The sequence below is a fragment of the Lasiodiplodia theobromae genome, assembly GCF_012971845.1.
Source record: "Lasiodiplodia theobromae strain AM2As chromosome Unknown scaffold_7, whole genome shotgun sequence".
In the NCBI taxonomy this organism is placed as follows: Eukaryota; Fungi; Ascomycota; class Dothideomycetes; order Botryosphaeriales; family Botryosphaeriaceae; genus Lasiodiplodia; species Lasiodiplodia theobromae.
This window is the reverse complement of record NW_023336563.1, coordinates 973,097-998,723: the sequence shown is the minus strand read 5'-3', so window position 1 is coordinate 998,723 and position 25,627 is coordinate 973,097. Positions and strand designations below refer to the sequence as shown.

The 25,627-nt window shown below is 53.3% G+C and overlaps 7 protein-coding genes across 7 annotated transcripts; 3 read left to right on the top strand and 4 right to left on the bottom strand.

Moving 5' to 3' along the window:
* Positions 1 to 388: 388 nt before the first annotated feature.
* Positions 389 to 2,276, top strand: LTHEOB_2965 (uncharacterized protein; the record flags this gene model as incomplete). Its single annotated transcript, XM_035511835.1, has 5 exons — positions 389 to 898; positions 964 to 1,237; positions 1,295 to 1,470; positions 1,524 to 1,707; positions 1,765 to 2,276. 5 exons carry the CDS (start codon positions 389 to 391, stop codon positions 2,274 to 2,276), a joined length of 1,656 nt encoding a protein of 551 aa, XP_035363691.1.
* Positions 2,277 to 3,070: 794 nt separating this feature from the next.
* LTHEOB_2964 (AAT family amino acid transporter) lies at positions 3,071 to 4,641 on the bottom strand (the record flags this gene model as incomplete). Its single annotated transcript, XM_035511834.1, has 5 exons — positions 3,071 to 3,706; positions 3,755 to 3,966; positions 4,025 to 4,114; positions 4,306 to 4,411; positions 4,465 to 4,641. 5 exons carry the CDS (start codon positions 4,639 to 4,641, stop codon positions 3,071 to 3,073), a joined length of 1,221 nt encoding a protein of 406 aa, XP_035363690.1.
* A 373-nt stretch (positions 4,642 to 5,014) lies between these two features.
* LTHEOB_2963 (C6 transcription factor) lies at positions 5,015 to 8,060 on the top strand (the record flags this gene model as incomplete). The annotated part of the gene is made up of 4 exons (XM_035511833.1): positions 5,015 to 5,356; positions 5,408 to 5,473; positions 5,523 to 5,586; positions 6,118 to 8,060. The coding sequence occupies 4 exons, from the start codon at positions 5,015 to 5,017 to the stop codon at positions 8,058 to 8,060; spliced, it is 2,415 nt and encodes an 804-aa protein (XP_035363689.1).
* A 7,377-nt stretch (positions 8,061 to 15,437) lies between these two features.
* On the bottom strand, positions 15,438 to 17,350 carry LTHEOB_2962 (Quinate permease protein; the record flags this gene model as incomplete). Its single annotated transcript, XM_035511832.1, has 6 exons — positions 15,438 to 15,942; positions 16,024 to 16,206; positions 16,258 to 16,276; positions 16,336 to 16,891; positions 16,958 to 17,196; positions 17,248 to 17,350. 6 exons carry the CDS (start codon positions 17,348 to 17,350, stop codon positions 15,438 to 15,440), a joined length of 1,605 nt encoding a protein of 534 aa, XP_035363688.1.
* Positions 17,351 to 20,347: 2,997 nt separating this feature from the next.
* On the top strand, positions 20,348 to 20,860 carry LTHEOB_2961 (GNAT family N-acetyltransferase; the record flags this gene model as incomplete). The annotated part of the gene is made up of 1 exon (XM_035511831.1): positions 20,348 to 20,860. The coding sequence occupies one exon, from the start codon at positions 20,348 to 20,350 to the stop codon at positions 20,858 to 20,860; it is 513 nt and encodes a 170-aa protein (XP_035363687.1).
* Positions 20,861 to 21,068: 208 nt separating this feature from the next.
* Positions 21,069 to 21,959, bottom strand: LTHEOB_2960 (2-hydroxy-3-oxopropionate reductase; the record flags this gene model as incomplete). The annotated part of the gene is made up of 1 exon (XM_035511830.1): positions 21,069 to 21,959. One exon carries the CDS (start codon positions 21,957 to 21,959, stop codon positions 21,069 to 21,071), a length of 891 nt encoding a protein of 296 aa, XP_035363686.1.
* A 927-nt stretch (positions 21,960 to 22,886) lies between these two features.
* On the bottom strand, positions 22,887 to 23,917 carry LTHEOB_2959 (Homeobox and C2H2 transcription factor; the record flags this gene model as incomplete). The annotated part of the gene is made up of 2 exons (XM_035511828.1): positions 22,887 to 23,836; positions 23,893 to 23,917. The coding sequence occupies 2 exons, from the start codon at positions 23,915 to 23,917 to the stop codon at positions 22,887 to 22,889; spliced, it is 975 nt and encodes a 324-aa protein (XP_035363685.1).
* Positions 23,918 to 25,627: the final 1,710 nt, after the last annotated feature.

Here is a 25,627-nt window from a genome sequence, read left to right as displayed (position 1 = left end):
TCTCTCGAGCGCCAGGCCGAACAGGCGGATGAGGCCGAACGACCTCTGTATCGCAAAAGATGCCATGACTCAGCTTTCAGCGATTCCAACGAGAATGCTGGTGTGGATTACCTGAGGATCCAAAGAAGATTGATCACGGCTGACACCAACAGCGACAGCGTCATGGGAGGAACAACCACCGCCGACACCATTAAGCCCACGAAGGGCTGAACAGCTCGCAGACAACCAGGAAGATTCGACAAGCACCAGTCCATTTTCCGCCCACCCATCATTTATACCGGACATCTACCAGGACAAGAAATGGCGTAGGCACTTCTATCATTTTGCCTTAATTGGTTCGTTACTAATCTGCCCAGTCTATATTGGCAATGTCTCAAACCTATCTTTCATGCTACGAGCGACTACATTGCTCAAAGGATTTGCTGATGAGACCATACTGGAAGACATTCCATTCACCCTGGACGGCGACACATATTCCATGCGATGGAGCCGCTCGACAGCTGACGGCCCGCCCGACGTCCGCGGCATCCCCCCGCTTGACTACACCATGTATCTCCTGAATACCGTCAAGTTTCACCTGGGTCAAGTTCTCCGCCTCTTCGACGAAGAAGAGTGCGCAGCGCAGATCGAGCAGTTCTACCAAGACCCGCGCAAGAAGATCGAGGAATCACGGTTGTGGTACATCCAATTGCTTCTCATCCTTGCGTTTGGCAAAGCTCTCGTGTCGCCTGGCCCGAAGAGCCATAGCCCGGCCGGGTTTGAATTCTTTGCACGCGCAATGTCCATCATGCCGGATGCGCCTGACGTACGTGCCGACCGGGTTTTGGCCGTTGAAGTACTTGCACTCGTCGCCCTGTATCTCTACTGCGGAGACATGAAAGAGTCAGCTTACGCGTATGTGAGTATGCGGCACGTCTCGCCAATGTCTTTATACTGTATTGACACCGTGTCGGAATGCAATAGATAGGACAGTCTGTGCGTGTTGCACTTTTAGCCGGGTTGCATACACGGCTGCCAACCGAGAAACTCGGAAGCAAGATTTCGGGCCGCTACCATGATCTTTGGTGGACCGTGTATATTCTTGACCGCCATCTGTCTTCAACAATCGGCTGTCCGACAACGGTGCACGACGACGATATATCGGCGCCATGGCCGGCTCTGAATTCATCATCCCAAAAGGATACTATATTCAGTCTCCATGTGCAAGTGTCCCGCCTTGCCTCAAAGGTTTTACGGAGTAAGTGAGAGGTTTGCACCGGATTAAGGCTGTTGCAACGTTGACTGTATCTGATAGCCGTCTACATCCCAGAGACAAGCATGAGCAGATCGTTCTTCGAGCAGACAAAATCAGCATTGAGGTCATTGGGCCAACTTGCTCGGGAGCTTGAGGATACCACGGGCCGCAGACTAAGAAGTGCAGTGGATATTGACTTGACGGCCGTCACGCACATCACACTTTCCTATCACCAGGTAAGGATTGCGAGTTCTGTGTCGCAAGTAATTACTAAGTTTGGGCCGCCTAGTGCGCTATCTTGACCACACGTCCCGTCCTGCTATCTCTACTCAAGGAGAGAATAAACAAGCACTCGGAGCAGCACGATTCAGGCCAGGTGCCCTCCCACTACAAGCCTCTTATCCAGACGTGCGCAAACTCTGCCGTCAAGGTCATTGAGCTACTGACAGTGCAACTCGAGAATCATATGCTCCGTAAGTAAACTCATCTCAGGTCCGAGTTTCTCGGCATTACCAACACATCTATTCCAGAGACATTCCTTCCATTCCATTTGGAATTTGTGTTTTCTGCATGTATCGTCGTTTTGATCGTGCAAGCACTCCTTCCACGGATGATTCCCGACCGAGGCCTGAAAGAAAGGGCCGACGCCATCCTCGAAGAAATGGCCACCCGAGGAAACCGACCTGCTCGATTCCGTCAAGTTGAACTCAAGCGCCTCCAAGATCTGCTATGCAAGCTGGGTGACGGCACTCCACCTACGACCTTTGCCGATCCTACCTCTCAAACGGTCCTCTCCCCGCAGCTGCCTCAGGCTGCTTCAATGGCCCTCGAGGATATGTCCATCGAGCCCTTCGAGATCTGCGAACATCCGAATCGTGACATGCACCAAGGAGGTAGTTCGGATGACATGAGCGGCCGTGGTGGTGGGTTCCTTACCAGCTACGGTCTTTCCTCCGACGCGATACTTTCCATTGCGGACCAAGTCAGACTCAACGACCTTTTTCTTGAGCCGAGCAGCCTCGATGAGTCGTGGCTACCTTGAGCGTGAGATTAGTGGCTATGAATAGTTTTGAGAAAGGTGGACACTACGATCAGCTTGCTTGTATTTCGGCGTATTTTCTCAATACAACTAAGTGCACATGATGTTGGAAGAAATTTGCTTTTGGATGAACCAGTGCAAGGACATAACAGATGCAAGGAACATTAATGCTAGAGTACAAGCAGATGACGTGGAAGATGTGTAAAAGGGTTCGATACACACTTCAAAAAAAAAAAAAAACAAGCCCAGACTAATTGACAGGCTTCCTCAATCAAGGTCACGATGCATTTTTCAGTTGGTGACAGGTTAATTATCCCTTGAAACTCGTTTATTATCAATATGATCTCTTCATATTATCTATGGGTCCCGTTGCTACCACAGTTGAACGTATGTGCCAAACCGACGCCACACAGACATCTTGTAGTACTCCTCCAGCATGGATATTTCCTCGAAACTTAAACCTCTCCGACCAGTGGAACAGTCCGCGAATTTGGGATCTCGCCACTGTGTCCGCATTACGACTTTGTACACCAAAGTGAACACAACAATCAACAAGATCCCAATCATGTACTGAAAAAAATTTCCGACATCAAAGCTTCTGCCGTCCTAGACAATGCTGGCTGAGCACCGCTTCTCCTAGAAGAGGAACAGGGGTTGAGCTTACTACTGGTGCTATCCCGGCCGCGAAACAGGCTGCTAAGAGCAGCAAGCAGTTCGCCATAAGCCAAAGGGGAGCAAGAGGCCAGCGGGTGGAGTGCCACGAAAAGGGCTCTTGGAAGAGTTGGTCGTTCTGCGCTTCAGTAGCGGCTCGGAATCGGAAAGAGGTGAAGGAAACGATGATCCAGCATGTGAAGAACGAAGAACTCGTGATGGCGACGAGCCAGTTGAGAACGACGGTACCTCCTGCTGTGCGCCAAGTCAGCCATCTCCCACACGTTGTCATGGGTGGGTACGTTACAGCTGAGTCCCAGGAAAGTCAGCATTGCCGCAACCGCGAGGGTGATAAGTAACGCCGGGAACGGCCGTCCCCTTTTGTCGACCTTCGCCATGGCCTCGGGTATGAGTTTCTGGTGTGACATGGATCGAAGTACGCGGGATGCAAGATAAACGGCCTCGGCAGAGATCGCCAGCACCCCGATGATCATTCCGGCGTTGAGGATGTCCGGAATGACGACGATTCCCACATCTAATTGACTGATGATGTAAGGGGAAGTGGCGGCACCGGATCCTCCAAGAAGTCGGTCGTTGTCGGATCGCACGAGTAACGAGACTAGTATGATGGACGTCATGTAGATTCCAAATACCCGGTATGGGACCAACGTTGTCGCGTGGCCCATGCTCATACGCGGTAGCTTTGCTTCGCCGCCCATGATGCCGATGAAGATTTGGTCGCCAACGGCCCAGACGGCGAGCAGAGCGCAGTCTGCAAAGCCCTTTGACGCATTCAGCTTTGTTGATATCGTTCAGACTAAGTCACATACCTGGAAGCCGTTCTTATATGCAGGCAACTCGGTCCAAGCACCGGCGTCATGTACGTAGCCGTTCGGTCCGGCGCCGCAGAGAATCGCAACAGAGGTGACGATGATCAGTAGGAAGAGAATGATCTTGATCACTGATGTGACATATTCGAACCATGCGAATACCGTGTTTGGCATCAGAAAGATTGCGGTGCAAGCAACGAGAAATATAGTCACTGTGGCTCATACCGTCAGTTCCTCAGAAGGCTATAGGGGTAAAGCTGTGGGGCTTACGAAGCGCGGCCTGGGGTATACCACCCTGTCCCCAGTAGTCGACGAGAATGGTAAAGAACACGGCCTCCGAGGCCACGATGGCGGTCCAGCCTGTCATCTGATTCAGCCATATATTCAACCAGCTACCGATAACTGAGTCATGCCAAGCCATTCTGCAAACCCGAAGCCGAATGCCAAAGCTGGGTCAACCCATCTATCCACGTAGTCGATGATGTTTCCCGAAGTGGGAAAGGCGATGGTCATCTCCGAAAGTGTCTGTAACACGGCCCAGACGCAGGTACAGACGAGAAAGTAGGCTGTGACCATGGAGCCTGGCCCGCCAACAGCCAGCGCTTTCCCAATGCCGATGAACAGGCCACTTCCGATATTCGAACCAAGAGAAATGATCTGCATGGCTTTAGTGGTGGAGACGTCAATGCTTTATAGAACGCCTGACTTACGTGGACCTGACGCTGAGTGAATGAGCGCTTGAGCTCTCCATTCCGTAGATTCTCAAGTGGACCGGTTTCTGCAACCACGAAGCTGGCCGCTGGCTCAAGGTCGATACCTTTCGGGTCAGTCGCCTTTGCCGCACGGTCACCACATCCCGTTGTGGATAGAGGCTCTGCGCTTTCCATTGCTGGTATAAAATCGTCGTGGTTGAGCATCGATTCCGTTCCAAAACTCAGCGAAGGTCAATTGATCGAGACGAGCAATTGCGAGATACCATGAGTTTTTGAACCAAAAATTTATTCTGCTTTGACCAGGAAAGCCAGTCGCCTGTTCTGTTTATTCCCACTTAGGCATACTTGGCTCGGATGCATTTCCGGCGAGAGCGGAACCAAGTACCGAGCACGCGTAAGTGCCCCTCCGACGAAAGCGGGGTTCTACGGATGCTCATCCGATTGCCGTCAATCAAGTAATTCAAAGTCAGAGACTAGGACTATCTCTTGTCAAAGTGCCAAAGACACAGTCTGCAGATTTCTTCTACACGGTTGTAATTGGATCAACATGGCAGTCAACAAAGTCGAACCTGAGACATTCTGGGTCAAGCCCACGCCGCACTCACCCAACTCGGCGCTCCCGGTCGTGGTTTACCGGAAGGCCCTTTCGGACACAAGCCCCGAAAACATTCTCACCTCGATCGAGAGGAATGGCTGGCTGAAGGGCGGACACTGGAAGACGTTCAAGGTCCCTCACTTCCATTCCAACACTCACGAGTGCTATGGCATCGTTCGCGGCAGCAGCATCTATCAGCTCGGGAAATCGCCTCTCGATGCGGATGTCGACGAGGAGGGAAATGTCACTGGCAAGACATTTTTCGCACAGGCGGGCGACATCTTTGTATTGCCGGTGAGAACAAGTTCCTCGATGAATAGCTTTCTATTACTGACTGATTTCGAGGCCGGCATCAGTCACTGTTCGATTGAGTCTGAAGGTGAATATGAGTACATTGGATTGTATCCTGAGGTATGCGCCATCTATAATGATTCACACGCTCGAATAGCTGACAAGCAAGGGTGATTTGGTTGATGGTTCAAGGTGGGACATTAATTGGGCGAAAGACACGCCGGAAAAGACAAGTGAGCTGGCGAAAAAGTGTGCTTCAGTCCCTATCCCTGAGAAAGATCCTCTGTATGGTTTGGGGGGCCCTCTTCCAAAACTGTGGAGAGACGCGTTGAATCAGGCCTGATCTTCATGTACTACAACCAAGTGCGATGCTGCAGCAGACATGAATATGCTCTTGAAACAAAGTGGCTACTGCATCCATCTCCCTGTTTAATCTTGTCCCTAAGGGCCGAGCGTCACGGGTGTTCACATGATGGGTCATGTGACTAATCTCGCTAACTTTCTTCGGACTTTTGGACGTGTCTTTCTTCGCTCGTACACATCTTACATCACACTTACTTGCAGCTCGCGGGTGATGACGGAGCCGTCTCTTTGAAGTATTTCAGTCTTAGTCTGACACGAGGATCCCCGATATCGGCTACGCGTTTGGAACACAAGGCAATATCACCGACCGACGCTCAGCAGCAGCGCCATGCCGCCGGCTCCACACGCCGCTTCTAGTGCGTGCGCGATATGTCGCAGACGCAAAGTACGGTGCGACAAAGGCCAACCATGCGGCAACTGCGTGCGCATGCACACGGACTGCGTCTACCTTCCCACGCCGCCCCGGCAGCGGCGGAGTCAGTCGCGGCGGCAGAGGGAGATGCTCGAAAGGCTACGGAAGCTGGAAGGGATGGTGGCGGGCATGGACGTGGCTGGACAGGGCGAGCGTCCGCAAGCTCTGGATCAAGCACACAGCGCGTCATTGTCGTCGTCGCCGCCGGGCAACAGTAACTTCGGCGGCAGTCCCAGCCCCAGCCTTGAGGGCATCGATGCTATCGGCCAACTCAGCGAGAGCTTCGGGCGGTTGGAAGTGCGTGAGGGTAGGTCCATGTGGTTTAGCAACGGCTTGATGGCTAGATTCCATGCCGAGGTACGCAATATCCCCTTCCTCCAGCTTTGGGAATGCCTCATAACCGCCGTCGTCCAGGCCGGTGAGCGACGCAATATGACTGTGGAGAGCTGCAATGACGGAGACGAGCCGTCAAGTGTCTTCTGGCGCACGGACCAGCAGGCCTTCGACCCTCTAATCTACCTCCCGCCGCGCCGACAGCTTCCGTGGTACTGGGACAAGTTTGTCGAGCGCGTTGACCCATTATTCAAGATACTCCACGTGCCAACGGCTGCCCCGTCCTTCTTGGAGTTTGATGCTGAGAGCTCGCCCATCACCATGTGGCCTCTATTCTTCGCCATCTGCTACTGTGTGGTGTGCAGCCTGCGGCCCGACGAATGCGCTGCCGAGCTGGGCGACGACCGCCACGTCCTGATACTCAAGTATAAGACTGCCCTGCAGCGGGCTCTCAGCACCGCCCGGTTTCTAGCGACGCAAGAGCTTAGCGTGATGCAGGCGCTGGTCTTGCTGCTTAGCTACGTGCAAGGACGTGAAGCCGAGGAGCTGTGGACGCTGTCGGGGCTGACGATCCGCATTGCCCAGCACATGGGCCTCCACCGCGAAGGCGAAGCCAACGGCCTTCTCTCGCCATTTACTGCCGAGATGCGCCGCCGCGTGTGGTGGCAGATATGCGTGCTTGACGTGCAGATCTCCGAGGCCCGCGGCGCCGAGTCGTTTCTGTTTGACCTCTTCTTCGACACGCGCATGCCGCTGCACGTGCGCGATGCTGACCTGGACCTGGACATGACTGTGCTTCCAGAGCCGCGCAAGGGCTGCACCGAGATGACCTGGAGTTTGGTCATGTTCGAGGCGTTCGACATCATGCACCGCATCGCTCGCATGCCACCTGGGAAGATGCATCAAAAGTCAGTCCTCATCGCCGACTTTGCAACCAGGGTCGAGGAGCAGTACTTGGTAGCAAATGGCACAAAGCCATCTCCGTTACTGCGCAGCACCCGCGCCATGTTCCACTTCCTCCATAGCAAACTTTTACTTCTGCTCCATCGCCCATTTCGAGCTCAACCTCTTTCACAAGACGTCAAGGACACCGTGTTTCAAGTCTGTCTGGAGGCACTCGAGTCGTGGTACTCCATGGCCACCGATACTACCGTTGGTGGGCGCAGCCCAGGTTTTAGATCAAACTCACTGTTGCAGCCACTGGTACTTGTGCTCGCGCAGCTGTGCGAGGGCAGGAAGGACAAGCTTGCTGAGAGAGCATGGCCTGTTGTCATGGCCGCTCAGCTGCCATCCAGAGATGGTTCCCTGCAGCCCCGCATGCGCAGACTCATTGACCCGGTACAGGGTCTCTTGGACCGCGCAAGGAAGACCAGGGAGTTGCAGTTGCAGCGGCTTTGCCTGGGGGACCCTAACTCTTCTTCAATCGGCCAAGAGGACCACTCGTTGGCAGGTCTTGTGCCTTCATCTAATGCGTTGGATGGCGCTGCCACACAGCTCCCGACTGACCTCGCCGCCTGGGCTGACGAGCTTCCCGGGCTCTGTTTTCCAGATGATGTGATGTGGCTAGACTTTCAGGGGTTCGCGCATCCACCAAGTTGAAGTTCTACAGTCTTTGGTCTACCTTGTAAACCTAGCACTACCTGGATGCCTACAAGCATTGTAACGATCCATTTGCGCGTCTTGGATAAATTCTGAGGATTCCCTGCGTCCTCTTCTATCCATGTCACTCTGTATGGATCTTCATAGGTGCCGGCTCCTTGATACTGCCAGTTCAACACCTCGGGCGAGACGTCGTTCTTGCGAATCAGCCGTACCAGCCTGCCCGATATGCTCATGGTGTTGTTGAGCCGAACGGTCAATGGTAGAAATAATTAGATTCAAAGAACGGCGCGAGAAAGGGACCCACTGCAAAGGAAAGGTGCATCCGTAGGTGATTGCGGAACGCGTGGTGTTTTATTCAGGATTGTTACGTAGCGGAATAGCCGCCGCATTATTGCGCAATGCTTTGCAATCTGTCGATACTGTCTCCCCGTTCATTCGTTATTTTCTCCAAGACTCCGAAGGGCCCGACGGGCCGAGCCGAAGGTCGTTCGGTGCTTATTCCCCGCCCGACGCCGAGGCTAGCTCTCTTTCGGCACCGCTTCGAAGGCTGCCCCTTCTCGGCTGCGCACTATGTAAATGAACTGCTGGCCTATCAGGTGAACCATAATTCTAGATGACGTGAGATGCATACATGCTGTGTGACGCTCGGTCGGACTCGGTTGTAAAGTTAACTAAAAGAGGAAGCCGCTCGGCCGTACTCGGTTGTAGAGCTCAGCTCAGCGCCGACCTACACATATGTGTATACCTATTCGATGATGATAGATTAACCAAGAGAGGAAGGGGCTCGGCCGTACTGGGTTGTAGAATTTAGCCGAGCCCCGCTACTCGTATACCTATTCGGTGGTGATAGATTAGGAGAGTGAGGGGTAGCTACAATTCTAATGTTCGGCCGAGCAAAGGCGTTTTTCAACTATCCCTAAACTTTCCAACTATAAAGACGGCGCCTCCCAACTTCGACTAAACTGTCATCCACCAGACGCCACACATTCTGAGCCATGGAATTTACGGGAGATCACGCACAGAAATCCTCTAGCCATTTACTCTGGGGCGTTTTTGGCTGTGTGAGTGAAGCCCTAGAGCTGGATTGAGACGTTGCTAATATTGTCTTGTTAGTGTTTCTTATACTTCATCGGAAGCACATTGTACAGCGTGTACCTCAGCCCCCTGGCCAAGTATCCTGGACCGAAGTTGAACGCCGCGACCGAGTTGCCCTTTTGGTGGAATGCCCTTCGAGGACGACAGATATCTTGGTATCATGCTCTACACCAAAGATATGGCGCCGTCGTTCGTGTATCACCAACACGATTAAGCTACATTGACGCCCAAGCCTGGAAAGACATCTACGGACACCGCACGGGTGGGAAGAAGAGCTTTATCAAGGATCGAAAGTTCTACACCAGAGCCGTCAACGGCGCAAATTCGGTGCTTAACGAGGCCGACGACGACGAGCACGGCCGTGTCCGGAAGATCTTTTCTCACGCCTTCTCGCAAAAAGCGCTAGTCGAACAGGAGCCGCTTATCCGACACTACGTAGATCTACTAATCTCTAAAACCAGGGAATCAGCATCCGAGTCCGACAAGCCTTTCGACATGGTCAAGTTGTACAACTTCACCACTTTCGACATCATGGCCGACCTTACCTTTGGGGAATCACTCCATCAGATTGAAGACTCACAATACTCTCCTTGGGTATCAGTAGTGTTCGGCGCATTCAAGGCCGCTGATATGTTCCGCGTTGCTCAGGAATATCCAATCCTTAGCCTCATCTGGAAATTCGTCGTGCCGGCTTCCCTCCTCAAGATGCGAAAAGACCACTTCCAGTACTCTGTTGACCGCGTCGAGCACCGGCTAGCTTCTCCGACAGAAAAGGCAGATATTTGGGGTCTCACCTTACGCAATGGCGGACTTTTGGACAGGCCTAAGATGCATTCCAACGCGGCGCTGTTCATGCTCGCCGGGACAGAAACTACGGCAACCCTGCTTAGTGGGTTGACGTACCACTTGCTGCGTAACCCAGACAAGCTACACACACTCGTCGATGAAATCCGCAGCTCCTTCGAGTCAGAAGAGGACATGAACTTGGTCAACTTACAAAGGCTGACATACTTGGAGGCCTGTCTAAACGAAGGCTTCAGAATGTATCCGCCCGTGCCTCTTGGGCTCCCACGTCAGGTACCCGAAGGCGGAGCGGCAATCTGTGGGAAGTGGGTCCCGGGTGGTGTAAGTACTAGAATCTGCCCAGAATTCCATCTTACTAACACCGAGATCGAAAAGACAAGGGCATTCGTCAGCCAATTCGCAGCCTACCAGTCCGCCCTCAACTTTCGCGAACCTGAATCTTTCCTACCGGAGCGTTGGATGGACGGCACTGGATTTGACACGGATAAGAAAGACGTCCTGCAGCCTTTCTCATTCGGGCCAAGGAACTGCCTTGGAAAAAAGTAAGTGCGCTGCAAATTAGCATTGAGGATTTTTCTGACCATGTTCCTCTCAGCTTGGCGTATCATGAAATGCGACTCATTCTCGCGAGGACATTATGGGCATTCGATATGGAGCTCTGTGAGGAGAGCATTGAATGGGCCAATCATAAGGCATACACCTTGTGGGAGAAGCCTCCGCTGATGGTTCGACTTACTCCACTTAGTAAGTAGAGCCAGTCAATCTTGCGCATGGCCAAGCATCCGGGCACTAGCAAGAAGAAAAGTGGTTGATAAGCGAGCTGAGCTGTGGAGAGAAGCTTTGAAGCAGGTCTCATCTTCATGTACCGCAACCAAGTGCGATCCTGTAGCAGACATGAAATAAAATCGGTACTGAGGCCATGATATTATGCCGTCATGCTGAAAGCGCATCGCTAGATGCATAATGATGCGTTCTGTTGACTTTCATTGTAATTTCTCGATGAACGGACAGCTGAAACACGAATACAAAACAAATGTGTGAACAAATGCATCTGGACAAGAGATTCACCCCCGTCATACGCGGGGAGATCTGAAAATGCGGGGTAGCCATGTGTCGGAAGGCCTTCCTATCACGGGGCGGAAGGCCTTCCTATCAACCCAACTGATAAGAGATGTGGGGAATCCATTGACAAGGATGTCAGTGATCTGTTTCCTTCGGAATGTCGTTCCGAATCAGCCTTGAAAATGCACAATTCCAACAACACTACTACGAGTAAAGTAACGTTCTTGAGATAAATACCCATTCATCAGCAAATCTGATTATTTGTGTACCACATCACGTCCTACTCTCGAAATGACGGCTGCCAGAGGCCAGAACGGATTTGCATCTCCAGTGATATCCGAACGACTGATTGATGAGCCGAGACCACTCAAGGTCATATACATCGGTGCGGGGGTGTCAGGAATTGTCGGGGCGATCCAGCTTCGCAAAATGGTGCCTACAATCGAGCTCGTGATGTACGAGAAGAATGCCGATGTTGGGGGGACATGGTACGAGAACAGGCAAGGCACACAATGCGGCATAATGACAAAGGCTGCTGACTCTGGCGTCCAGATATCCAGGTTGTGCGTGCGGTACGTTGACCCCATGGGTTTGCAATAGCCAAGTGCTGATTTTTAGAAAGATGTCCCATCGCACTCGTACCAGCTCAGCTTCGAATCGTCGACGGACTGGAGTCAATTCTACGCATCGGCTCCCGAGATCCTCGCGTACTGGAAAAGGGTGGCAAGAAAGTATGACGTGGAGAGGCTCGTCAGGTTTCAACACAAATGCGTCGAGGCTCGCTGGGATGCAGGCCAGTCCAAATGGTCGGTCAAGCTGCAGAAGCTTGACGGCTCGGATGGGGCAGATCTGGTGGAAGATACAGCAGACGTCTTGATGACTGGAACAGGAGTTCTGAATGAGTGGCGGTGGCCTGACATCAAAGGATTGCATGACTTCAAGGGAGATCTGCTTCACAGTGCCAATTGGAATGGCGCTTTTGATCCGAAGGTGCGTTTTTCGATGCTCCAATAACAGATATAGTCCTAATTGTTCTCCGTTCCAGGACAAGGCAGTTGCAGTCATCGGGGCAGGAAGCAGCGGGATTCAGATTGTCCCAGCACTGGCCGGCAAAGTGCGATCCATGGACCATTACATCCGGGGCAAGACGTGGATCACGAACCAGATCGGCGAAGAGTTTCTGAAAGAGCGGACATGGTCCGGCAGCGGCAACTTCGAGTACACTTCCGAGGAGAAGGCAGTGTGGAAGCAAGACCCGGCAGCGTACGTGCAGTACCGCAAATCCCTAGAACTCAAGCTCCAGGGCAACTACGCCATCTCGCAACGCGGCGACCCCTCGCGCGCCCAGGCGACCCGGGCGTCGTTCGAGCAGCAGATGCGCGACCGCCTACAAGCAAAGCCCGAACTCATCTCGCACCTGATCCCGGACTTCCCGCCCTTCTGCAAGCGCCTCACCCCGGGCCCAGGCTACCTCGAGGCCCTATCCTCCTCCCCCGCCGTCACCGTCATCCCGACGCCCATCTCACACGTCGACGCCACCGGCATCTGGACCGCCGACGGCACCACGCACCGCCCCGTCGACGCCATCATCTGCGCCACGGGCTTCGACACTTCCAGCGGCAGCGTCAGCTTCCCCATCTACGGCCGCGACAGCGCCACCAGCCTGCGGGCCAAGTACGCCGCGGCAGGAGCAACGCCGCGCACGTACCTCGGCCTCTGCACCGACGGCTTCCCCAACTTCTTCCACGCGCTGGGACCGAATTCGTTCCAGGGCGCCGGCAACCTGCTCGTCACCATCGAAGCGGCGCACGCATACGTCGCGCGCATCCTGCGGCGGCTGGCGACGGGGAACGTCGCGCGCGTCGAGCCCAAGCCGCGCGCCGTCGACCACTTCGCGCGGTTCTGCGACGAGTATTTCGAGAGGACCGTGTACACGGCTGACTGCGGCGGGTGGTACAAGAGCGGCGATGGACGACGCGTGACGGCGCTGTGGCCGGGGAGCAGCGTGCACGCGCTGCACGCGCTGCGGGAGGTGAGGTGGGAGGATTTTGAGGTGGAGAGCTGTGATGGGAATGAGTTTGGGTGGTTTGGGAATGGCTGGAGTGTTGCGGATCGGAGTGGGGATGCCGAGGGGCTGACGTGGTATATACTTGATGGTGGGTTGGCGGGCAGCTCATGATGTCCTCCTGGCTGCCAGAGTGTTAATATGCGTAGGCCCTTTTGGTGTGTGTGGAAGCGTATCTATCGTCGGCATGTAGCCAGTGTCATCAAGCCACGGCTCCGTAGTATTAATCCAGGGGCCCTGCCGTATGCCATCGTAAGACAGCAAGACATCGTTTACTATTGAATCATGAAAGCAGCTTGCAAGTTCACTGGACCACCTAATACGATGGTTAGCTGTACATCACTGCAACGGCCCAGTTTCATTTTTGGAAGGGCCTGGTATTTATATCTCCTGCAACCTCAAGAAATACCAAGCATACTACCTTCAGTAAAAACCTTAGCGCGAAGTGAAATCAACTTCTCAGATCTTAACACTCTGCTCCGCCAAAAGAAAATCCTAGACCGAACACTTCAAAGCACTACAATGTCGTTTCAGTGCAATTGTGCATGGGTCCGTTTGAGGTTCCAGTGCGGCCATGTGGGTAATTGGCAACTGGTATATCGGTGCTCTGAGCTCCAGCACGTTCGAAACTCCGCACTCTGCAGAGATCTCCCTGGAGGTCGCTGCTGCCCAAGCTGCTGGCGATTATAATGGGGTAATGACGGAACTCAACCCCTGTTCCTAAGCAATGGTTATGAATTGACGACTCATTCGTAAAAACCAATCTCTCGCCGAGAGTAACTTGGCCTAGTACATAAAGCATTAGCCTATCCTATTTAATAGGTTTCATATAGTTTCGTTGGTCAGGCGCGGTGCTTGACTCGCCGTCCTTCGCGTCAGCACCCAATCCTTTGTCTTAGATTGATGTATTTAACTCCACTCAATGCGAGGCATGTAAAATGGTAGAAAGTTTAGAACAATATATCTGTCAGCCAGAGTATTGGAGCTGGTTGATATAAACCGTAAGTGGCCTTGAACTGCACGGTGAGACTGTAATCATTCTTTTGACATTTGCCTCTCTTGCATCAGCCGGTCAGCCCTGCCAAGGCTACCAATTAGAAAGCTCAAGCTCCAAGGAAGTGTCATGAGCGGACGCCACAGGGACCAGGATAGTCCCTTATCCGCCCCGAGTCAATCTTGCGCGTGGTTGACTTTTGGTAATGGATTGACTGGATCGTTACAAATGGCAGGGGTGTTGAAGAAGGAGAATTGTTACGCAGCTAAAGCTCATATCAGGTAGTCCAGTGGACTCTCAGGCTCCTTTGTAATTCAAAAAGGTCAATGGTAAATAGTGTCTCGTTGTCTTACAGTAGCATATGTCAGGGAGGCTGAAGTAAATGCCAGTGAATGTTGATGGTCGCTGTTCGTTGTGCGCTGTTGAGATGTCGATGACGAATCCGTTCCCGCGCATCAGAAGACCTAAGTGTATCGCACCTCGGCAGCCAGCGCATCTCTGTAACTTTATCCTTATGGCAAGCCTGCTAAATCTTCAAAGAGTATATAAAACCTCGGCACCAAACGAAATTAAACTCTCAGACCCAAACACTCCGCTGTACCGCAACAATATCCCTGGACCGATTTTGAGATCTTAAGGCTCTGCTCCACCAAAGGAACACTACCATTCAAAGTATTAAGATGCCTTATACGTGCAACTGTACATGGGCCCGTTTCAAGTTCTCTTGCGGCCATACGACCTCTTGGTGGCAGCAGGTTGTTCGCTCTTCCCCACCGCACGTTCGAGACCGAGACAAGAGCGAAACTATATATCAAGTTCATTCGTGCACAAACTGCATGATACTCTAAGCAATGACCATAAAAGGTCGGAAGTGGAGTGGAAACGAGCTGGTATTGCCCACTGTGGATGAGTGGCATAAGGAGCGAGAGGGTGGTAGCTCTATACCCTGTTTGCCTGACTAAGCTACCTATTAAGCAACTACGGTACACAGTGCAACCATAAATTGATGATCCATTCATAAAACCAAAGTCTCACTGACAGTAACTTGATTGCGTTTCCTGATAGTGTAGCTTTTCAGACTCACGAACAAGAGCAGCGGCCTGCATGGCGATTCCGGGAGTTACCCCAAAGCTCGTAAGTACGTATAATGAAGTAAGATTCTTGACTCGTGACTTTTCAATGAGCGTCGTATATACATAACAAAGAAACCAACATATCTTATAAGAATCTCTATTCCCGCCCGCAACCGCACCGCAAACCCCAAAAGCCGAGGTCCAATTACCTCCACGCTCCTCCTCCCACCTCCAACCCCCAACCACGCGCCCACCGCACCGCCACCCCCACGCTCCTCCTCTCACACCCTCTCCACATGCGCCGCAAACCCCGGCTTCGCCATCTCCAAATCCTTGCCCACCTCCCTCTCCAAACTCCCCTCCTTCCCCACGCCCCCCAGCCCCACCACACTCGGCGCCCCAAAAATCGCATCCATCTCCTCCAGCATCTTCCCCTTCGTCTCTGGCACGCAGAACCACGCCCAAAACCCCATCAGCACCATCAACGTCGCGAAGAACATGTACGTCCCATATCCGAGCGAGGTGATCATGTACGGCGTGGTGCGGCTGATGATGAACGACCACAGCCACTGGTCGGCGGTGGTGATGGCGACGCACAGCATGCGGATGTCGATGGGGAAGATCTCCGAGCAGATGACCCACGTGATGCCCTGCCACGTCGCGCAGTAGATCAGGCCGTACAGGTACACGCAGACCATGGCCAGGTAGCCCCACCCGTCGCGCGAGGAGTCGCCACGCGCCGCGGCGGCGGTGGGGTCGGCTTTGAGGACGTAGCCGCCGAGGTACCTGCGGGGGGCGGGAGGTGTTGTTAGCGGGGGGCGGTGGTGGGTGGTAGGGGGGAGGGGGGAGAGGGGGGACGGGGCGTACCACATGGGAAGGCTGCCGACGAAGGCGCCCCAGATCAGGCCTTGCCGCCGGCCCAGCTTCTCGACTAGCCAGACGCTGAAGATGATCATGCCGAGCGTTTTGGCGATGCCGTAGAAGCCGGTGGCGAAGAGCTTGGTCGATGTGCCGGTAAGGCCGAGGGTTTCGAAGATGCGGGGGGAGTAGCTGCGGCCGGTCAGTATTTTGGACGGGGAAGAGGTACGGAGCTTCACGCACTAGGTGATGATGTTGACGCCTGCAGCCAATCGTCAGCGAGGTTCCCAGAAACCGTAGTGATAAAGGGATGAAACATACCAGTCAAGTTCTGAAACGCCATCAACAGCAGACCAATACCAATCCTATTCCGCGTCCCCTTCTGCCACATGCGCCGTGCATAGTACTTCACAGTATGATGCTCTCCCGGCGGCAACCTCGAAATGGCAATCTGATCCTGCACATCCTGCAGCTCCTCCTGAATAAACGGGTGATCCGGCGGCAAATTCCTAATATCCGCCAAAATCTCGCGCGCCTTGTCCCACCGATCCTGCTTCGCGTGCCACCGCGGCGTCTCCGGGCACCACAGGATGCCGAGCAGCAGCAGCACGCCCGGCAAGAGCTGCAGGCCCAGCGGCACCTGCCACTGCGCCGCCAGCGCCTTCGGGATCGTCCGGTCGCAGATGTAGTTGACCCAGAACCCGGCCATGCCGCCGCCCTGCGAGCAGATTTCGAAGATGCCGATGAGACGCCCGCGGATGGAGGGGGGTGAGATTTCGGCGATGTAGACGGGGACGAGGAGCGAGACGGAGCCGATGCCGAAGCCGGCGATGGCGCGGCCCGCGTAGATGAGGCCGAGGCGGCCGCTGGCGGCGGTCTGGAGAGATGTGTGTGTTAGTACATTGTTGGATTAAAGGGGAAGCCCCCCGGGCTGACAACGTACCATCAGGGAACCGCCGGCGAGGAAGATGCAGATGGCGAGCATGATGGCCTTTTTCCGGCCCCATCGCTCGCCGATTGGGAACGTCAGGAGTGCGCCGAAGAAGGTGCCGGCTTGGAAGGTGGAGACGATGTTGCCTTGAAGAGTGTCACGCGCGTGACTTGAGACCTCGGACAAGCCGAAGTCTCTCTTGAACGAATCCAAGGCCATGGTTCCGCCGATGACTGAGGTATCGTAGCCCACTGAATTTGATGTGAGTATCCTACGCTTAGGTCGGGAGAATAGAAACTCACTGGCTATGGAGCCCATGCTGACTATCAGAGCCATCAGATGGACCCGCCAGTTGCGCACTTCTGGCGGGTCATTGCTGTTGTCGGCGTGCAAATTGAATCCCATTTTTCGGTCGTCGAAGAGGAGCGAATCAGAACCGGAATCCCAGCTTCCTCCCTTTTGTTGCGGTAGACACAGATGGACTTCCGGAGTCGCTGTGCAACGGCAATGCTGCAAATAAGCAGTGGACAGTGCCCCGACTTTAATAAGTGGAGAGGCGAGTAAACGGGGAAACCCGGCATTGCGGGGTATGGGGAATCCCCGCGGTGCGCCATGACTCTTTGCTCCGTTTGCGGCAAGGGAGAAGAGAAAGAGCGAGGGCTGGGCCGCGGGAAGCGAGGGCGGAGGGCGCTGGTAACCCACCCCGTCGAGCGGAACGTCTGCAAGGGTGGCCGGGCCAGTGGTTGGACAGAAGATTTTTGGCTAAACGTCAAGAGGGAACAAGACAGCGGAAGGAATGCCAGCATCGTGGCGAGAGTTCTCGCCAGCGTACGCCACACACGGGATGCCGAAAGTGACATAACCAAAATTGGTTGAGAAAACATCTGCTTGCGGAACAGGATATTTCCTGTGTCGGTCCAACATTTGACTGCATTTTGCAGCTTCTTGACACCAATTGCCTTGCTGAAACGCAAGAAAACGCAGTCCTGGTCACTGGGACAGCCCTAGGGAATTTTCGTTGCAGGTGTCGCGTGGGCAGGAGCACTTGCGTTGGGGCGGGCTTGGGGCCTTGGAAGTGTGCTTGGCCTCCGTCTTGGACTCCGCGCTTGGCGGTGCGTGACCCCATCTCCACCCATCTCACACCATGCTTCGCGGTTTCTGCTCCATCATTCCGCTGCGACAAGAGTCATCTTGTGAGGTTTCTGGTAGTCGGCGCTACATCTAGAAGGCAGGAGAATGGATCGCGAGAAAAAGTTCCGGTTGTGCGAAAACGTACGACTTCTTTCAGCCGCTGGACGTTGATAATCAAGCTCGGGCCTCTCAGGCTAGCTTCTTCGGCTGAAGCTAAAGTCGGAAAAGCCATGCTCGGTGTTGCCGCAGTGTCTCGGTAGTTGGAATCGTTCCGACGGTGGGTTTCAGCGTGGGGACGGAGCTGGAAGTGGCAGGAAGAGCAGCAAATACAGGAATTCTTGGAAAATGACAGACCTGACGTTGATCAATGCTCAAACGCTCAAGCCTATGACGATTTTCTGGTGCTCAAGGCGTTTCGGGTCCGTGGTGACGATAGGCAGGTTGTTGGGTCTCTCCTCGTGGCGATTGACGATGACATGTTTCCCCGCACCAGCGATCCCGTGCCGAAACTTTCCCGATCCCATCTTCCTCATGTCGATTCTATCCCACAACAACAGTGACACTGTTAAGGCTGGAAAGATTGTCTCCTGAGGCCTGAGGCGATCAGGTCATGTGGTAAAAGCTTTGACGCAACTTGACTACTTTTCAATGAGTTGAGTTGAAGTTCGGGTCAAATGATTCTACCTGTCGAAGTGTCTCAGATCGTTGAGGTGTGGATGGAGTGCTCTAGATTGTATGATCCTGGAAAAAGGAAGTTGTCAGATGAGTAGGAATCTTGAACGAGCGTTTCAGCCTTTTTGAATACTGCTTTTGCGGATGCACCCGTCAGCGTGAGCGGAACCATCCTTTCAGTGGAAGCATCCGATGCTCCATCTCACCTTACACATGCCTTGCCCGAAACACTCAACAATGCTTTCATTAGTGTGCGTGGACGCTGCTGCTAAATCATGTATTTCACCAACGAGATATTAAGTTTGCATCCAAAGCCGTAACCCACACTACATAATACGTGAGCAGAGGTTGGTATAATACTTAGTAGTAACACCTCTTCATCGATCATTGGTAAGCCCAGTCAGAGGATACGCCAACCATCAGAAATGACCAAAATCCATGAGCACGCATATCTCCACAGCCCAGAAAGATATTGAATCTTTTATCTGAGCTCGCTTTCATATCTCCAGTCGGGGAATTCGTCATCCACAACCGAAGTCACCGTGTCGCATTGTCCAGGCTTGACGACGCGATGAAGAGGAGGCACACCGTCCTTGAATGGAATTTGAAGAGCTACCGACGGCTGTTTTGATGGATACTCGGTGTAATGGCCGTCCCCCACAGTGTCGACAGCGATGATCAGTCCGTTTACTCCGTCTTTAATCCATAGTTCGTCGTCTCCTGTTGGGAGAGTGATATGCGCTGATCCTGAAATCAAGGCGAAGAACCTAACTTATAGTCAGTCATTTCACAGATAGTTGCTTTGATGCTATGATGCTTACATCGGATGTGGTGGCTTATGGAGGCCTTCTTTAGAACCGGGAGGAAGGACGACGTATGAAATATTGGAGACGTCTGCAAGCCCCTTGATAGCAGTGCCCACTGTCGGGTAATCTGAAAAAGGGGTGGAAATTTCCCAGCACTCGAATGCGGCATTCTGATACTGATCCGATACGACTGCCGTAAGCTGTAGATACGGGGAGAAAGCCAACGCATAACGAATGCACAAGATGGCGGGCCAGTAAAAACGCAAGGAAGGCATTATGGCTTAGTAAGGATGTAAATCTCGGCCAATGCTTTGTGGATGAATTGCAGCGAGCTGTGGCGTTTCGAAGAGTGAGTGACGAGGGCTTTACTTGAGTCTGGGTTGGGGCACGAGGAGCTCAAATGCGGGGCAGGGTCTAAATGAGGGGAAGCTTCCAGCATTGGCGGTGCAGCTTTCGAGAATTAAACTTAGTAAGCATCCTAATTTCCTTGTCCCTCGTATCTTTATTTAACGGCTAGAGCACCAAGGGATTGATTCTACACGCCCTGTGAACGACATGGACCCAAAATTCAGCCCTTTCGATGACATGCTAGCCCCACAATAGATAAGGCATGCCATGGAGCGCGCTACACGACACTAAAAACTTTAGTTCATCTTCCGTATGGTGTACGGCTTTTGGGCGCGTAGATAAAGTAAAAAGAATACCCGCCATATTAATTTCCAAAACAGCAAAAAACAACCATCGTGTTTTTCACAAACCTTCCTCCATCACACAGCCCCACCAGAAATTAGCAATGCCATCGCAACCTCCAACAAACTCCATTACGCTCCGCACCCACCGCGCCGACGATCTCAGCACGATCGTCTCCCGCCACGGCGCGATATACGCAGCCGAATACGGGTGGGACACATCCGCCTGCGCGGCACTCGCCGCCCGCATCCTCGACGATTTCACCGACAACTACGACCCGGCGCTGGAGCGCTGTTGGATCGCCGAGGACGCTGAAAACAAGTTCGTCGGCTGCGTCGTGCTGGTTAAGGACCGGGACGCTGCGGACGCTGCGAAACTCCGCCTGCTGCTCGTGGAGCCGAGCGCGCGGGGCATGGGGGTTGGGAAAAAGCTGGTGGCACAGTGCATCGCGTTTGCGCGGGAGGCGGGGTATCGCAGGGTTGTGCTTTGGACGCAGAGTGTGCTGGTTTCGGCGAGGCGGATATACAAAGCGGCGGGGTTCAGGATGCTGAAGACGGAGGAGCACGAGAGTTTTGGGGCGAAGGTGGTGGGTGAGTTTTGGGAGTTGGTTCTTTGATGGGGGCGGGGGAAAGTGGCGGGTTGTTGGGTGATTGATGCGTTTGATACTTTTTTGCATGTTCAAAGCCTCAGATGGCCTTGTCTGCTGTCGCCGGTGATGCAAATGTGCGATTCGGTAAGTGTTGGCGCGTCTGTCATTTCCCTCTCCAACTGCGAATGGTCTATACTACATTTGAAATGGCCATGCGCCGGAACTCTGCATGGTTTTAAGATGGTGGCCGTGAGAGCAACTTCACAACAGCGATCATATCCTCCTCGCCGAGTCCAGACTCAATTGCTTCTCCGTACAACGATTCGCACAGCTGTGCAAGTGGCGACCAGGTGTCTGCCGCCTTGACTGCCGACTGAATGAGTTGGGCACTGTTGTAGCAATCCTTCATGGCTGCCTGAGGAGACCAGTCCTGATTGATCATCTTGGCAATCTTGAGCTTCGAGTAAGCCGAAGCCAACGGCCCGGCGTCGAGCACCATTCCAAAAGCCTGAAGGTCGAGACCTTGCGCCCGGGCCAAGTTCATCGACTCGGCGAGTCCCGCCGTCATCGTGACGAGGTAGAGGTTGACGGCGTACTTGGTCTTGAGTCCGGATCCGATAGGGCCGCAGTATACAGCGGCGCAGGTAATAGGCTGGACGATATCTTCGATGCTCGCGCAAGCGAGACGGTCGCCCGCCATCATACCAACGAGGTTTCCTTGTTCGGCCGGAACTTTGCTACCGCTGACGGGCATTTCGATAAATCTGCCACCTGCTTCGTGGACGTAGTTTGCGAGGAAGTTGCTGAATTCGACCGACACGGAACTGGTGTTGACCAGCAGCTTTCCTTGAAGCGCTTTTCTAAAGTCATCACTGAGGATGGATTGTATGGCGGGCCCGTTGAAAAGCATGGTGAAGACAATATCCGACTGTTCAACAACTTGAGATGGAGTTTCGCCGATTGTAGCTCCAGCCTTCGTCAGTTCCGGGTATTTCGAGGGGCTCCGATTCCAGACCGTGAGAGGAAATTTGCGGGAGAGTCTCAATGCCATTGGCGTCCCCATCATCCCTAGTCCAATAAATCCAACTCTCATCTTGGCCATGAGTGGTGGAATATTGGAATGCATGTCGTGAGATTCCGAGGGTTTAATTTTGTTCTTGGTTCTTGTAGTTGAAGGAAGCTCACGAGGTGGGAATGGAGCTGGTATATGTTGATAGATAGGGCCTTTAAGGAGCTTCCGAATTTAGCACAGTGGCGGAGGCAACTTCGACCAAACAGAATTCGGAGGGCCTCGGAGGGAGCAAAAGACAGGCGTGGTCAACAGCTTAATAAAATGCAAGGTTGCGTCACAACATTGCAGTCTACACTAAGACTAATGAAAGCGACCCATAATACATGTCTATTTCGCCCTTGACTGATTTGATGCCTCGGAAATTTGACTCAGGGTCCGTGGGCTTCGCTTACTGAGCGTGACTAAAACCGCCGTCGTAAACCTCCCCGTTCCAGGACCTTCAGAGAGACGAGAGCATGTACATCACATGAGAAGATCTTCGGTAGTTTCGTCAGAAGTAATTTAGGAACACCTTCGAACAACTTCTCATGAAATAATAGTGAACTCCTGATTATCCAGGACTGTATTGGCTATGATGAGCCACACATTACCGATTTCCAGAAGGAAACGTGATTAATGAGGTGGTAGATTAATACATAAAATAGTCCCATCTATCTCTTCTTGCATAGCCTTTGCTAAAGCATGCACTGTCCAATCGTCAAGAAACATTTTCAACAAAGTGACCCTTGCGAGGGACATGAACGAAAAGCATTGGAGCCTTCCGTCTCTTCATCATGACTTGTAGGGTCGCCCCTCGAGTCTGGTAAAGCGTCCTCGTGGAGAAGACCTACCCCGCGCTTGAATTCTCGCAACCAGTCGGCGGTATCAGCTGGATTTTGGTTCCACGGGTCATCACTAAAAAGACAGGCGGCGATGGATTAACAAGCCTAGATCTTATCCAAAACGTTGGACTGTTTGTAAACAGGGGACTGCAGAACGGACTCACTCGTCAAACATGATCCATCGAGCCTGGTGCTGAAGCTCCTCATCAGTGGGCACATGCCTGTTCGGGTTGCGTGTAGAGATGGTGATCGCCACGAACCGAGACAGGCCCCTGGCAAGGCGTCTGTAGCAGTTGTTATGATCAGTGAGGAAGAACGGTGTGGCGCTTTCAATCCCATTGCTTGTCCCAGAGCCAGGGGTAGAGCCACCAGCAGCTGCACTACACAAATTACTGGACGTTAAGAGCACTGGATCTATCGTCGAGAGCCCATCACTCGGTAATTCTGAGCTCATAATTGGGTCATCGACCGAGATGCGCTGCATCTCAGTATCATTGGCCAGTGCAGGCGCCGACGAGCCTTCTACCAATGGTAGATCCGCGCGGCGGCGGAAAGGCGCAAGCCAATGTGTTGAGCTATAAATCAGACTTGTCAACAGTTTAACAAACGTCTCTGAGGGGTTTGGCGACAAAGCTTCCATGCACCTAACAATGCTACATGCCTCGCTCTGGAGCTCAGCATCTCCCACTTCCAAACCTAATAGCTTTGGCATATCCACGTATTCATGCAGCTGCGCCTCCATATTGCATGCCTCGAAGATGCTGTCTTTGCCGTGGATTTTCAGATGGGTGATTCGAGACTTGGCAGCGCTTTTCATGGGGCGTATTCGCGCCTGATTGGTGATTTCCTCGGACGACATGAGAAGGTCGCGGAGCCAAGATGGCGGTGGTGTTGCCGGGTCTCGCGAAAGCATTTCGGAGCCGAAGATGATGCAGCAGGCTTCGTACTGAAGCTCCTGATCAGAAGGCATCGAGTGTTGGGTATTGGAGTAGTTCATTGCGAAATAGTCCAGTTCTATCTGAATCAGCTCGAATGCACTGGTCGGGGTCTCAGGCGGCCCTTGGTGCGTGGTGAACGGCCAGGGCGAGTTGCGCTCGTAGTGGATGAGGTCTGCAGCCGGTTGTTAGCTTACTATGGGTAGGTGAAAACTCTGGAATGTTGCGTACATGGGGGTATGGAATTCTCAACCATGTCGAGTACGGGGGTCTCAAAGCCCCAGTCGCCCTGCCAATCGGCAATGGTTTTTCCGTTTTTGAAGTGCTCGGCCAAATGATCGATTCGGTCGGCCCAGGTGCTCAAGACCAGACCGCAAAAGCCGCACCGAGAACGTATGTCTTGGCTCTCGCACTTCCATTGCTCCATCGGCCACTTCCTGAACTGAGCGTCGTGTACCAGCTTCAAGTGCTGCTGGAGATGATCTTTCCGATAGAAAGTTCGATCATCCAGCAGCCGCTCTTGGCAGGCCTCGAAGTTATGTTTTGTCAGATGGTCTTGATCCGGATCGACCTGTCCGCAATAAACACAAACCAACTGTGATTCAACGTTAGTGGCGGTAGGGCCATTTGGCGAGCACCACCATTGTTCAAGCGAGAGATGTAACGACTTTTCGTGGCGCTCCCAGTTGTGTTTGGTTTTGAATGTCTCAGTGCAGAAGGTGCACTGGAAAGTATGACAGGCCTGAGACAGCGAATCGACACCGTGATGTTTGGTTCGCTCCGCGTGTGCCCGCCGCCTTCTGCGTTTGGTGGGTTTCTTGATGCAACCGAGGGATCCCAGCGAGGCGCGAGAAGTGTTCGAGTGGGCGAGTGAGAGTGAACTTCCGCTGGAGTGTGAAGTAGTGCCTGCGCTGCTAGCAGGCGAAGCTCTATACAAAGAGTTTGCCGGGCGATGTTTGTTTGAGAGTCCGGATACTGCGCGCGCAATTGCCGAGACACTGGCAGGTTCGCTTTCGGGCGGCGAGTTCTGCCACCTCTGGAGTGGATTCATATTCTCGAACGGAGCAGGGGAATCGCGCCGGCGAGGCACGTCGCGAGAGGGAGATTCAGTTGACGGCACCAGTGTTCGTGGGGGTTGGAATTTCATCCGCCGGCGGGCATTGGCGAACCAGTTCGTGATTTGTGGCTTGCTGAGGCCAGTTTGCCTCTCGATGATCTCCATGTCCCTCGCGGTGGGGTATGGGTGTTGAGAATGCTTCCAGAACCAAGATTTCAAGACTTTGATTGACCCCGAAGAAAACCGCTTTCCAATCTTCGGGGGCGTTGTCGCGTCAGCGCTGAGAGCCTGCTTACTAGCAGTGACTTGGTCTGGAAGGTCTGCGGGCTCACAATTCTCTAGAGCCAGTGTCGAGGTGGCGACACTCGGGTGGAGGGCTTCCGTGGTGCCGTCACCACGGCATGGCTGGCTCGAAACGTCCAAGGAAAGACCATCTCCTTGGTGCAATAGAGAATCTGATGGATGCTGTGATAACTCCGTAGAAAAGAGTTGTTCAGCACTGTTGTTGCGAAGACCGTAATCGAAATCGGGAATAGCGAGGTCCATGTCAAAAGCGGTCCCGAGCTCGTCAAAACACTGCGCCATGTTCAATCGACTGGCCCATCGGCTGGTCCAGCTTACACAATGTTTATTGCCGCGAGGGGTTGGGCGCGTTGTCAAGGGAGGGAGAAATGCATAGTAGAGTGCGGAGCTAACAGGGGAGATCCACTAAACTCATGTCAATTTCTCCCTTCGACTGCCCGGGGATTTGGCCGGTCTTGCGCACGACTCAGGGATACGGGGCAGCTGATTGGTCAGGCTCGCAAGCACAGCTACCTTAGCGCTACCGTATGGCGCTAATGAAGCCCTCTTCTAGCACCACTTGTGCGGACTTTGGCAATCCAAGCTTTGCTCAAACGGATGCTTTGC